At 36.6% G+C, this 12,683-nt stretch overlaps 1 protein-coding gene across 9 annotated transcripts in view; it reads left to right on the top strand.

Annotated features, from left to right (window-relative positions):
- Positions 1-12,071, top strand: part of magi2b (membrane associated guanylate kinase, WW and PDZ domain containing 2b) — an 81,580-nt gene extending 69,509 nt beyond the window's left edge. For 4 of the 9 annotated variants that reach the window (XM_026202646.1, XM_026202640.1, XM_026202647.1 and 1 more), the window contains 11 exons: positions 217-252; positions 686-801; positions 1,974-2,187; positions 2,403-2,582; positions 2,711-2,896; positions 2,978-3,338; positions 4,396-4,588; positions 4,995-5,138; positions 5,856-5,994; positions 6,757-6,845; positions 8,483-12,071. In XM_026202646.1, the coding sequence (XP_026058431.1) occupies positions 217-252; positions 686-801; positions 1,974-2,187; positions 2,403-2,582; positions 2,711-2,896; positions 2,978-3,338; positions 4,396-4,588; positions 4,995-5,138; positions 5,856-5,994; positions 6,757-6,845; positions 8,483-8,539 (1,715 nt within the window). In that variant the 3' untranslated portion in view covers positions 8,540-12,071. The remainder of the gene's footprint in view (positions 1-216; positions 253-685; positions 802-1,973; positions 2,188-2,402; positions 2,583-2,710; positions 2,897-2,977; positions 3,339-4,395; positions 4,589-4,994; positions 5,139-5,855; positions 5,995-6,756; positions 6,846-8,482) is intronic. The other 5 variants (XM_026202641.1, XM_026202642.1, XM_026202643.1 and 2 more) reach the window with 5 other exon arrangements.
- Positions 12,072-12,683: the final 612 nt, after the last annotated feature.

Below are 12,683 nucleotides of genomic sequence, written 5' to 3'. Positions count from 1 at the left end.
AATGTCACAACCAGAAAAAAAATAAGCCATTTTCTACAATCCAATAAAAATGTATTTCATTGTTAATTAATTTTAATTTGAGGTGAAATATGTGCCTCTAAACTTCTTGACAGGCTTCTTGTAATGGGCCTAAATAAAGCATAAAGCCAGTTGACAGTACAAAGTTGTTTTTTTTATAATTTCATTGTTTGAAGCTCTCGTTTCTCATTCACACAGAGCCGGTTCCTCCTCGGACGCTGACAGACTCTACAGGCAAGTAGAGGAATGTTCTGTTTTCCCTTTCTTGATGTCACAGAGCACATATGCTATTAGTCACATTTCATTAGCTAATTTATGGAACCCATGTGACTTGAGCGCTCTATATTTAGCTCTCCGTCTACCACTGTTCTCTTATTCTCCACTACATCCGAAGGTTCAGCACTCCATTTGGTGAGGTGACCTACATAACGTGTGGCCTTCTCTGATCCTTCAGGTTTAGGAACGGTTCGAAGAAGTTCTGCTCTTCGCTCTCATGTCAAACATGATCACTCTTCCATTTCATAGGTTCTTCGAGTGGATTTTAATGTGTGGCTGTGTGGTTGTTAGGTGGTTAAATACCGCTAACCAAGGAAGCAGCATGATTTAAATCACTCATGAGCTTGGTGTGTGTGAAAACTGTGTCTAAACTGTGCATCTTGTTCCCCAGGTGTGGAGTATCAGGAAGTGGAAGTGCACCTGCTGCGTGAGAAGACCGGCTTCGGCTTTAGGATCCTGGGTGGAGACGAGGCGGTGCAGGCTGTGAGTCCGGAGGCCCGTGACAAGGCTCGTATGGGGCAGGATAAACAGATACTGGATCATATCTGTACAGCTCCATGAGCAGCAGATGGAAACATACCTAAAAAAAAAAAAAAACATTTCCTGCTAACTTCAGCTACTTGTACAACATTAACATTACCATGTTTTTTTTTTGTTTGTTTTGGGCATGTACCATGTTAATATGGTATATGAGTGTAGTGGTTATTATAGTTTTGAAGTAAGATTTTTTTATGTTTTTGAAATAAGTTTCTTATGAAGCTGCCTTTATTTGATCCAAACACAGTGAAAAGTAATACTGACCAACAGTATTAGAATTTAAAACAACCGTTTTTAATTTAATACATTTTATAATGTAATTTATTCCTGTGATGCAAAGCTACGTTTTCAGCATCATTACTCCAGTAAATATAAAAAAGTGTGTATATATATATATATATACAAATTATATATATTAACTATATTGTGATACATTTAAATAAAATGTAAATTACTCATACTGTCTTTTTTTATTATAATGACCCATTTAAATAGTTTATTCTGTTTTTTTTTAATTATTGTTTTTATTTGCATTTTAGTTTTATTTCAGTTTCAGTTTCATCCCTTTCATTCCATCACAGATTGTTCCATCTGCCTTCAATGAGACACACATTGAGATAACAAATTGCTGTTGTTGTATATTTATTTATTATATATTAAATCATTTTATTTATTTATTTGACAGAATACCTTGCTGGTCTGAAGTTAGGGTTGAGCAATAATTAAAATATGTACAATTCCAGATAAAATACTTTTTGCTTGTATTTTAGAACATTTATTTATTTATTTTTGCACTTCATTTCATTTTTATTTGTGTTTAGGTTAACCATTTTTTACTGCTTATTTTCTAAGTTATGGATAACAATAACACTAACCTTGACCCAGACCCATACCATGCTACTTTATACAGTATATCAAATAGACTATCAGATGACACTTATTTACAGTCATCTTTTAGCTAATTGTCTTTGGTAATTTCATTAAAACATTTTTAATGAATACCAGCAGTTGAGCAACTTTCTGTCAGGCCAGATATGTATAATCCCATCAGCCAGTCAAGAACATGTAAAACCGGTGACAATATTATTATGAGACTCTGCATGTCGGTTCACATTAACATGATGACTGATTTCTCTTCACAGATTGTGATCGGAGCAATCATAGAGAACAGCCCTGCGGAGCGCGACGGCAGACTGCGTCCGGGAGATGAGCTGGTCTCGGTTGACAGGATGCCCGTGGCGGGGAGACCACACCGCTACGTCATCGACCTCATGCACGCGGCGGCACGAAATGGACAGGTCACCCTGACCGTCCAGAGGAGAGTTCTGCAGCAGCAGGGAGAGAGAAAACCTTCCGGTGACAACAATCTGATCCTCAACACTAGTCATTTACTGCACTGTCAGGGTTCATAAAACCTCAAATTCAAGATTTTTCTGACTGTTATGTCATATGCCTGAAATTCACATTATCAGGAAGTAAAAGCAGAGTAATTGGTGGCAATGATCTCTGGAGTCGAACTGCTGTGGTTCTGTGTTTGCATTGACTGAGATTGTGTCTGCTGCCATCTGCAGGCCAGCCTTGTGAGGAAAACAGCGCAGCGGCCAATCAGAACAGTTCTCCCCGGGGTCATGCAGTGTGCCCGGTCAACTTGCCCCCCACCACTGATGTAGTTATCCATCGTAAGGAAAGCGAAGGCTTTGGCTTTGTCATCATCAGCTCCCTCAACCGTCCAGAGACCACAAACACTATAAGTAAGTCATCCTTTCACACAGCTGTTCATCTGAAGCTCTGGTCTGTTTTTTTTTTTTTTTTTTACTACAATATGACTATAATATTTGAGATTAAATTCTGACAGTAGGTCCATTCATGTGTTTTGTAGCTGTGCCACATAAGATCGGCCGCATCATCGAGGGCAGTCCGGCTGATCGCAGTGGGAAGCTGAAAGTTGGTGATCGTATTATGGCTGTCAACTGTCAGTCTATCATTAACATGCCTCACGCTGACATTGTCAAGCTGATCAAGGACGCTGGACTCACTGTCACCTTGCACATCATCCCTGAAGAAGGTAGGATCAGAATATGTTGCAACAAAGAAAGATTTCTGTCTTCTTCCTTTGTAAACACACCCGTTTTTTTTTTTGTCCTAGACGTAAACGGTGCTCATTCGGCCCCTACATCAGAGAAGCAGAGTCCCATGGTGGCCCAGAAGCACAGCCCTCATACTCAGTCCAGCCCAGCAGCCCAGCAGAGCCCGAGCATGGCTCATCCCAGCCCACCAGCCCCCCACCCCAGCCCGGCCACCACGCAGTCCAGCCCCCTGCTGATGGAGCCGGGCCCTGGAGCTCCACACAGCACCCCACCAGTGACTCAAAGCAGCCTGGAGGCCATGCAGTCAGGCTCAGCGGTGACTCAGGCTGCTTCTGTTGTGGATCCGGGCATACCAGGAGCTCAGCCCACCACCATCGGATCAGTGCCAGTCCCACCACAGCTGTACCTTCATGACACCAGGTACTCAATCAATCAGTCAGTCTGTCTGTCACATTTAGTCATTTAGCAGACAGTGGAAGCAATCAAAAACAACAAAAAGAGCAATGATATATAAGTGCTATAACAATCTCAGTTAGCTTAAAGGCAGTACACGTAGCAGGGGCTTTTAAATAATAGAATAAATAAAAAGAAAACAGATAGAATAGTATAGAAAAAGAATAGAGCAAGCTAGTGTTAGAGGTCTTTTTTATAATTGTATAATAAATGAAAAGAAAATAGAATACAAAAATATTAGAAAGGTAGTTAGTTTTTTTTTCTTTTTTAAGAATAGAATTACAATAGTAAGTGCTAAAGTTAGAGGGTCAAATTTAGGAAAAAGTGTTCTATCTATATGTCGTTTTTGCATGACATTTTTATTAAAATTAAGCACTTTATAGTCATATTGCATTTTATGCAGTAAGCATTATTTTTGTTTTCACCATTAAGCACATTTTACCCAAAATAATCATTTCTGTATTTAATTTTTTGTATTTTTGAAAATATTAGCTGTACTGAAAATTATCTTGTATTGCAATAACAATTAATGCAATACATTGACAAAAAATAAATAAATAAGTATACTGTCATGAGTTATATATAGTTTACAATTCAAATAATCTAATTTTGTTTTTTGTCGGTTATGACTTTTTCTTTTTTTCTGAGAAATCTTGCTTAATTGTCATTAATGCCAAGGCAAGTCCTTTTTCACTGATACAACAAAAAACAAGTTTTCTGTGAAATATAAATGAATCAAGTATTTTTTATTAATTACAATTATTTTAAATTAAAATACTAAAGTGAATTGTCAAATATAATTTCAGATTTTTCCTTTTAAATTTTGAGTTAAAAACTGAGTCAAGATTGTTCTTTGCATTTTGTGACCCCCTGGTCACATGTTTAGAGAGGGGAAAAAGTCACTGTAAGACATTAAACATGTATTGTTTTTATTGTGCATTGGATGTAATAGTATTTAAACCAACATTCACAGAGAGTTTAGGTGGTTTAAACTTGCTTAATTTGACCTTGTTGATGCCTACAGGTCGGAGGTAAAAGCCAGGCAGGATGTTAAACCAGACATCTGCCAAACTGCATATACAGACTACAGACAGCCTCCGGTGGACTACAGACATCCTCCTGTAGCAGACTACAGACAGCCGCCCACCATTGAGTACAGACACCCACCTGCTCTCATAGACTACAGACAGCACTCCATTGCCGATTACAGACCACAGGTCTAACTGCACATTTTATTACACCAAAATATTACTTGACATTCAGAATATGAAACAATTACAGTATGATGTGGCTGGAAAATGAATAAAATCTCCATTAGAAGTGCTGTGAAAGTGAAATCACCTGTTTTACCACAATTAGTTTTTGTATATAAAATATAGAGCATTTGTATATTCTGTACACTGAATTAGAAAAAAAAAAGTAAATAAATAAATAATATTAAAATGCAATTTGATCACATCAACATAGTTTTTGTGTTATTTGGTGTTAAGTACGTGAATATAAATTAATATTAAATAGTAATAGTAAATTTAAATTGAAGATAAAAGCTAAATAAAAGTCTTGAAAAGCAGCGTGCCACACTTCAATATTTTGATTCACTTACTTTTTTTTGTATTTTTCTAGGACTATGACTACTTCACTGTGGAACTGGAGAAAAGTGTGAAGGGATTTGGCTTTAGTATCCGCGGAGGACGGGAATACAAGATGGACCTGTTTGTGCTGAGACTGGCTGAGGATGGACCTGCGATCCGCAACGGCAGAATGAGGGTGAGAGAGAATGGATGGAATGGAAAAGCCTTTTTACAAATGAGAGTCTAACACTCATACTGTTCAAATCTATTTTGAAAGTCTCACCCTGTGAAAAATACAACAAGTGATCTTAAGCCACTGAAATACAAGAGAGCGGGAGTTATTTTACCTGCTTTATTGGCTGTGAAAGGTTAAATACACACACTTGTATGTGTAAAAAACTAAAAAATTTAGGTTTTAAGTGAAAGCAAACAGCGGGGGAAAGAAAACACATGTGTAACAGTATACTGAATCCGGGCAGCTCTTAAAGTGACGGCAGTCTAATTAATATTCCTGTTGTCTGTCATTCATGTTAAACATTAAAACAGAGACAAAATGTTACAAATCAGTTTCAAATAAAGGCTGAAATATTAAGCGACACAACTTTTTTTCTGAAGGATCATGTGACACTGAAGACTGCAGTAATGATGATGGAAATTCAGCTTTGCGTCACAGTAATAAATGACTATTTAAAATCTAATACATTAGAAAAGAGCTACTTAGAATTATGATAATATTTCACAATATTACTGTATTTTTGATCAAATAAATGCAGCCATGGTGAGCAAACGTTTGAAAAGTATTGTCTTTGTATTTAGTACTTGATTCTAATTGTCAATTATCATAAAAAAGACAGCCTTCAAGGTGATAACACATCCTGATGTAAAATATTCCCCTAAATCCTCTTGCTCGCAGGTTGGAGATCAGATTATTGAAATTAACGGTGAGAGTACGAGAGACATGAGTCACGCTCGTGCCATCGAGCTCATCAAGTCTGGCGGTCGTCGAGTGCGTCTGCTGTTGAAAAGGGGCACGGGACAGGTGCCAGAATACGGTGGGTACCGCAACACACAAAGCCAAAAAACACCATTTTAATCTTTTAAAAGTGGTTCAGTTTAAAAGAAATTTAAGGTCTTGCAGCCATTAGCATCTTTTCAGATGAACATAAACTTGATAAACATGTTTTGAAACTAAAAACCTGCTGATTTGGGTTGAAGTAATGGAGCGAGCGCTCATAAATGTGCTTATGAAAGTGAAGTGACATTCAGCCAAGTATGGTGACCCATACTCAGAATTTGTGCTCTGCATTTAACCCATCCGAAATGCACACACACAGAGCAGTGAACACACACACACTGTGAGCACACACCCGGAGCAGTGGGCAGCCATTTATGCTGCGGCGCCCGGGGAGCAGTTGGGGGTTCGATGCCTTGCTCAAGGGCACCTAAGTCGTGGTATTGAAGGTGGAGAGAGAGCTGTTCATGCACTCCCCCCACCCACAATTCCGTCCGGCCCGAGACTAGAACCCACAACCCTTCGATTGTAGGCCACGACTTCCCCTTATTGGAGTGCACCGAAAAACATAAGCTCAAACGGGATACGGTGGTCTTGATGGTTTGTTGGCGCTGAAAGCTTTCTGTTTAAAGCTTAAAAGCCTTTGATCACTCACTATATAAATTAAACCTTTCAGTGAACTCTCAATTAGTGACCAAACGTCTAGTAGCCTGTAACTCCTCTTCTCTATCAGCTGCTCTGTTTTTTTCTCTAACTCTAATCTGCAATGCAGAAGTTCAGTCTTTTACTTCCTGTCCTGTAGGAATGGTACCTACCAACCTCACCATGTGCATGAAAAGCGACACTCTAGCCTCACCCTGTTTCTTCATAATGGGACACTCTAAAGACACGGTTCGTGGCATCCTGCACGCCTCTGCTTATTTCTTTTATGTCTGTAGATTTTCTATCTGCTTTTGTTTGGTTTGCATCCGTACACTAGCATACGTCGCATGTCGTGTTTGTGTGTAGTTTTGTATCACTGTGTGCATGTGTGCTCATGACAGTGTTGGGAAACCACACTGAAACTGAGGGAAACAGTAAAATTCCAGCTACCTGTTAATAACAAAATGTAGCACAACTGCATAGAATTTTCTTAATAAATGACTAGAAATTACCAGAGTATTTATCTGACGAAGCCCCGCCTTAAAATTGTAAATGACCAATCATTCTTCAGCAGTTGTTGCCATAAGATTGTGATCTTTTCTAATGAAATTGTCTGGAGGCTCTGTGTGTTGAGTATTAAATGGAATATTATGGAAATTATCCAAAAAATATGATAAAATATATGGGGGCGGAAATGAGCGAAGGGTCAATTCGGGTGCGGGAATTAAACTTGAACAGATAAATTTACATGAATTACAGTGAATACAACTAGAAGCACTGAAACATTTTCATAAATATATATTCAGATTTATTTTGATTATTGTTCTTGTATCTAGAGAGAGAGACTTTAAGTAGAACTGTTCGGATTTACATTTATAGATATACATACACAGAATTGTATGTATAATTATTTTCACATATACATTTACAGATTTAAAATTTGACTTTTATATTTTGGATCCGTAAATATATCATCAACTTCCATATGATTATTTTTCTTATTTTAATTACTTTATATAATGATTTCCTGTTTAGTCCTCAAAATACGTAAATGTTTATTTAAATATATTTAAAAGTATATGTTTATATAATATCAATTGTATATATAATATAATTTATATAATACATATTACTTTGTATGAATGCACATTGCGTATATACAGTATATAAGTAAAAAACAGTCAAATAATTTTGAAATACTCTCTTCATTACTATCGAAAATGGTACTAAGTGACTCATTGAATTCTTAAATAATTAAATTGATTTTATAATAATTTAGTGTTCATGTACAGATTTCATATGATTTTTTTTTTCTGTTTGGCCCTTGATACAACATTTATATTTTTCATTTTAACCATTTTTATTTTTATTTTAAGATTTGTGTTTATAGATTTGTGTCTATTCAGACCAGAATATATTCATATTTATAAATGTTTAGATTACATTTATAGATACACATACTTATAGACAATTATTTTTGTTTAGGATTTATAAATATGCGCGTGTGCTTGTGTGTGTGTTTATTATTTACATAAATGTTTCTTATAGAAAGTATGTATTTTTTCGTAACATATTAACCTAGTAAGTCAAAAAAAATAGTAATAGTTTGTGAAACACTGTACGCATTGCTATGTTAAATAGCATAAAGTGACTCATAGTTCATTTACATAAATCGATTCACTAAAATGAATCAGACTTCCCGAAATAACAGATGAGGAAGAGCAGAATAATCTAACCTTTCATTCTAAAATAACTTGTTACTGAAAATGCTACTGAAAAGTTGATTGCTCCCCAACGCTGTATGATTGTGTTGTGTCCGCTGGCAGTGATGTTACCATGCTGTCAGGTGGAACAGTGATTCACAGGTTCTTTGTGTTTCCTGGTAGACAGTGCCGCCTCCCGGAGTGCTGTCTCTCCAGCCGCCCCTGCCTTGTCGGAAGTAGTCTCACCCCGCTAGCGTGACACTCGCCCTCCGCCATCACCCGTCATCTCATCCAGCCTCAAACTCTGGACTTTCAGTGGCATTTTGTGACAGTCTGGACCAATCACAGCGCCCCTGGTGGTCAGTTTTGTGGGGTTTCGTCCGCAAAACGAAGGGTGGCAGGTCCACCTGTAAGAGCTGTGCTTTGAACAGCCTAAAAAACAGAGGAGATGGATCATTAAAGTCAAAAATGATTAAGAACAGATGGAGACACATCAACCTCAAATGGATTTTCGCATCCAACTTGCTTTTCATATAGTCTCTGATCCAAGTTTGTTTTTCCGGATGATCCAGATGAACGGCAGCCAAAGACGCGTGGCTCGCCCTCTCGCTGTTTAATTCTGAGGAAACTTCTCGCAGGGGAACGAGCCGAACTTTCAACGCCTCGTTCTTCCGTCCGGCGGACCCGAGCTCTCTTTATTTGTTTATCATGTAGAGGTTGTTTATTTTTTGTATTATTTCAAGATGTTCATACCAAACCCCTAGTGACACAGGGGGTCAAATATCGCAAATATATGTGTAGCATGAAAAGAGATTTCTGAAGAAACACAAACTTCTGAGTTGAGAACATTTCAGTATTGCCTTTCGTTATATGTCTGATGGGAAAAAGTCACCATAGACATTGTGAAACACTGACAGTACATATAAAGGGAGACCGCCATGATGGAGATGCAAGGGTAGGTATCACGCCGACCCATTCGTCCTGATTTATGAGAGGGTAAATGCCACATCAGTCGCCAAATCTGCCACATGGACGTATCCCTTTAGATCCCAAGTTTAGTTGATGAAATCCACACCCAGCCAAATGTTCGGAAACATCGCGAACTGAACCGAAGAAGGACTGTGGATGTTTTTCGAAACCTCAGTGTGTCATTGGCCATGTACTGTGTGCCACCACTGTGGATTTGGGGTGCCATCTTACTCCTCACACGCTTCATTCCCATATCTCTGATGGCTCCATAGTTCAACAAAGCTAATTAGTGGACCTGTTTTTCATGACAGTTTGGTCTGAGACCAGGAGACAGTCTTTCACCGTGTCCTAACCAAGTGCAACATGACAAATAATTTCCCTGTTAGCTCCGAACGTAAAAATGCTGCATGATGCAACAAAGTCACATCCACTCAGAACTTATTTGATATGTAATACACAGCAATGTGGGTTTTGATATAAATATGGGCGGGGCTACATACAGATAAATTTGGGATTTAGACCAATACTATACATATGGGTGGGGCTACATACAAATAAATTAGGAATTTAGACCAATACTATTAAATATGGGCGGGGCTACATACAAATAAATTAGGAATTTAGACCAATACTATTAAATATGGGTGGGGCTACATACAAATAAATTAGGAATTTAGACCAATACTATAAATATGGGCGGGGCTACATACAAATAAATTAGGAATTTAGACCAATACTATTAAATATGGGCGGGGCTACATACAGAAATTTGGGATTTGGACCAATACGATATACATTACATAGTTAGAAGATGCAAAAAAAAAGTTTTTGGTATAGCAGGTATTGGCCGATATTGCTGTTGGTAAATATTGGTTATGTAATTTTGCATTTTAATTGTGATATTTAAAAAAGTTAATTTCCTTTGTTTTTATATTTAGATTACATTTGCAGTATTCTTAAAATTCAAATGTAATAACACTCACAATAAATATTTATTTTTCATTATTTATTTAAACATTATAATTTGTAGCGTTTAAAATTATTGTTGTTTTTTTAGCACTTTATCGGTTATCCCCTGTAACATGAAAACAATTGGCGTATCAGTAAGTCAGAACTTTATATCCTGGTCACTTTGCTCTATCGTTTCATCCCGTCACACTTGGTTAAGACACGGTTAAGGTTCGGCTGGGAGCAAAGACAGGGAAAAGGGATGCTTTTAAAGGATGTGGGCATGATCAGGGTCTCTCTAGCATGAATGGGTGGGACCCAGTTGTATGGGGCAGAGTGCCTTACCGGCAGAACAGAGCAGTATGAAATATGCATTTTACATTAAAAAAATAAAAGCTGAGCTTTTGTTTTTACCTTTGATTCAATGTTGACAAACATTGCCAATTTTTTTCTGATGTTATGAAAATGTTTTATTAGTAAAAACTGTATAAATATCAAAACGTCTGATCTGGCACATGTGGACAGCGGTAGGAGAAAATATTTCAAGATTTTGTGTTTGTTACGGCAAACAATGTTCTATCCGAACCTCCATCATTCTTTTTATTAGATGGAAGAGTGTTAATGGGTTTCATACAGTGATAGTGATCAACAGAAACATTCATAGTGATTGAATCTCACAGTTTTGCCTCTTTTTGTATTCATTTTAATTGTGAAATTGTCTTTTGCTGCTCTGCACATGTCATTCTGCTCACAGGCTGATAACTGTGCCAATTCAGTTGTTCTTGAGGCATGTGGAATGTAATTCCAGAGGATTCCCTGAAACTGCGCCGGGAGCTGCATTGAAAAAGTCACATATCAATACAAAGCTTATCACATTCCTTCTTAAAACTGCAAAAAAAAAAAAAAAAAAAAATAGTCTTAATCAGTATTTTTTCTTGTTTTCCTGTAAAAATTCAACATTCTTAAAACATTTTTTGGAAAATCAATTAAATAGAATTGACAATACACCAAACATTTCTAAGTATTTTACAATTAAATTAAAGTAGTTGCTTTGTTATTTACAAAAATGTTTTTTTAACATGTATCTTTAATAATTTTTCTTTCTTGTTTAAAGCATAAACCATAATTATGCTTTAAATAAAAATAAATAAAATAAAATAAAATAACAGTTTACTGATGTGCAAGAAGAATAAACCCAATTCAATTTATATTATCAAGTAAATTTGTCCTATTTTAAGGATGTTTAGGTAATTTTGGTGAAAAACTAGAAATTATTTTCAAATCTTTTTTTTTTTTTTTTGCAGTTGAAACAAAATAGTGTATATTAGTAATGTGTGCCACAATAAGACGCTCCCTGTTCATATCTCCCTGAGGGTTTTGTAGCTAGCACATAATAATTGTAGTCTCCATTGATTTCCATCACTGGGTGCAAGTGTGCTAGATTAAACTGCTGTTTACATGGAGAGACAGACAGCGAGAAACGGTGAAGGAAAATGTGGATGCATTTATTGCACAGCTCATAGCTTTTACAGTTTCAAGCTGTATCCTGCCTGCTGTGAAAATAAGACAAAGAAAAAAAAAAGAAAAACCTTTTATATTATTGAGGAAAATATTGAATCTGTTAAAGATGGCACATGCCCATTCAGATCAATATTACTGTCTAGTGTTAGATGTGTATTTACCTTGTACAGCTGTACTCCTATAAATATTGTTTAATGTATTATTGATAGTTTCAAAGACTAAGTGATCAAATATTTTTATGAAATGCAACAGTATGGATATAATACATTTTGCTAAAATCTTGTTTACCTGTATGATATTCTGATATACTGTTAAATAAACTCTTGACAAGGTCTAAAGTTCATTTTATACCTCTCATTATACTCATGTCTGGTTCTCGGGGTATGAACATTTATTCATCATGATAGATAGATACATCAGCACAAAACCAGACTGCCATCTGGACCCACCTTCTGATGATTCAGGAGCCTCTGAGAAACCTCTGGATAATGAGGCTCTTGAACTTGTTGGAGAGATTTTTTTCACGTAATTTAAAACCTTAAGTCATAAAGTTTTAACAGTGCTCGCAAAACATAATTTTACCAATTATTTACAGAGATACTTTAACGTTTAGTCATCCTCATGTCATTGCAAACCTGCCCATTTTATTTTCTTCTGTGGAGTGAAAAGGAGATGTTTTGAAGAATGTCTTGGCTGCACTTTTCCGTGCAGTTACAGTGATTGCCGCCATAATGTTCCCATTAACAAAGAAAGTCATTTGGGTTTAGGATGACATGAAGAGATTTTGTTTTTTGGCGAATTCTCTTTTTTACTTTACTTCATTTTTAATATTGCAAGCACCGCTTTTCTTAAGGGAATGAAAATCTAGTTATGGCCTTTTTTGATCAGGTTGATGCCTGAACAAAGGGGATTTCTGATTTGTTTTCTAAACCAGCTGCTCTAGTAA

The sequence above is a fragment of the Carassius auratus genome, chromosome 25 (assembly GCF_003368295.1).
Source record: "Carassius auratus strain Wakin chromosome 25, ASM336829v1, whole genome shotgun sequence".
In the NCBI taxonomy this organism is placed as follows: domain Eukaryota; kingdom Metazoa; phylum Chordata; class Actinopteri; order Cypriniformes; family Cyprinidae; genus Carassius; species Carassius auratus.
This window is presented reverse-complemented; position numbering and strand designations above follow the sequence as displayed.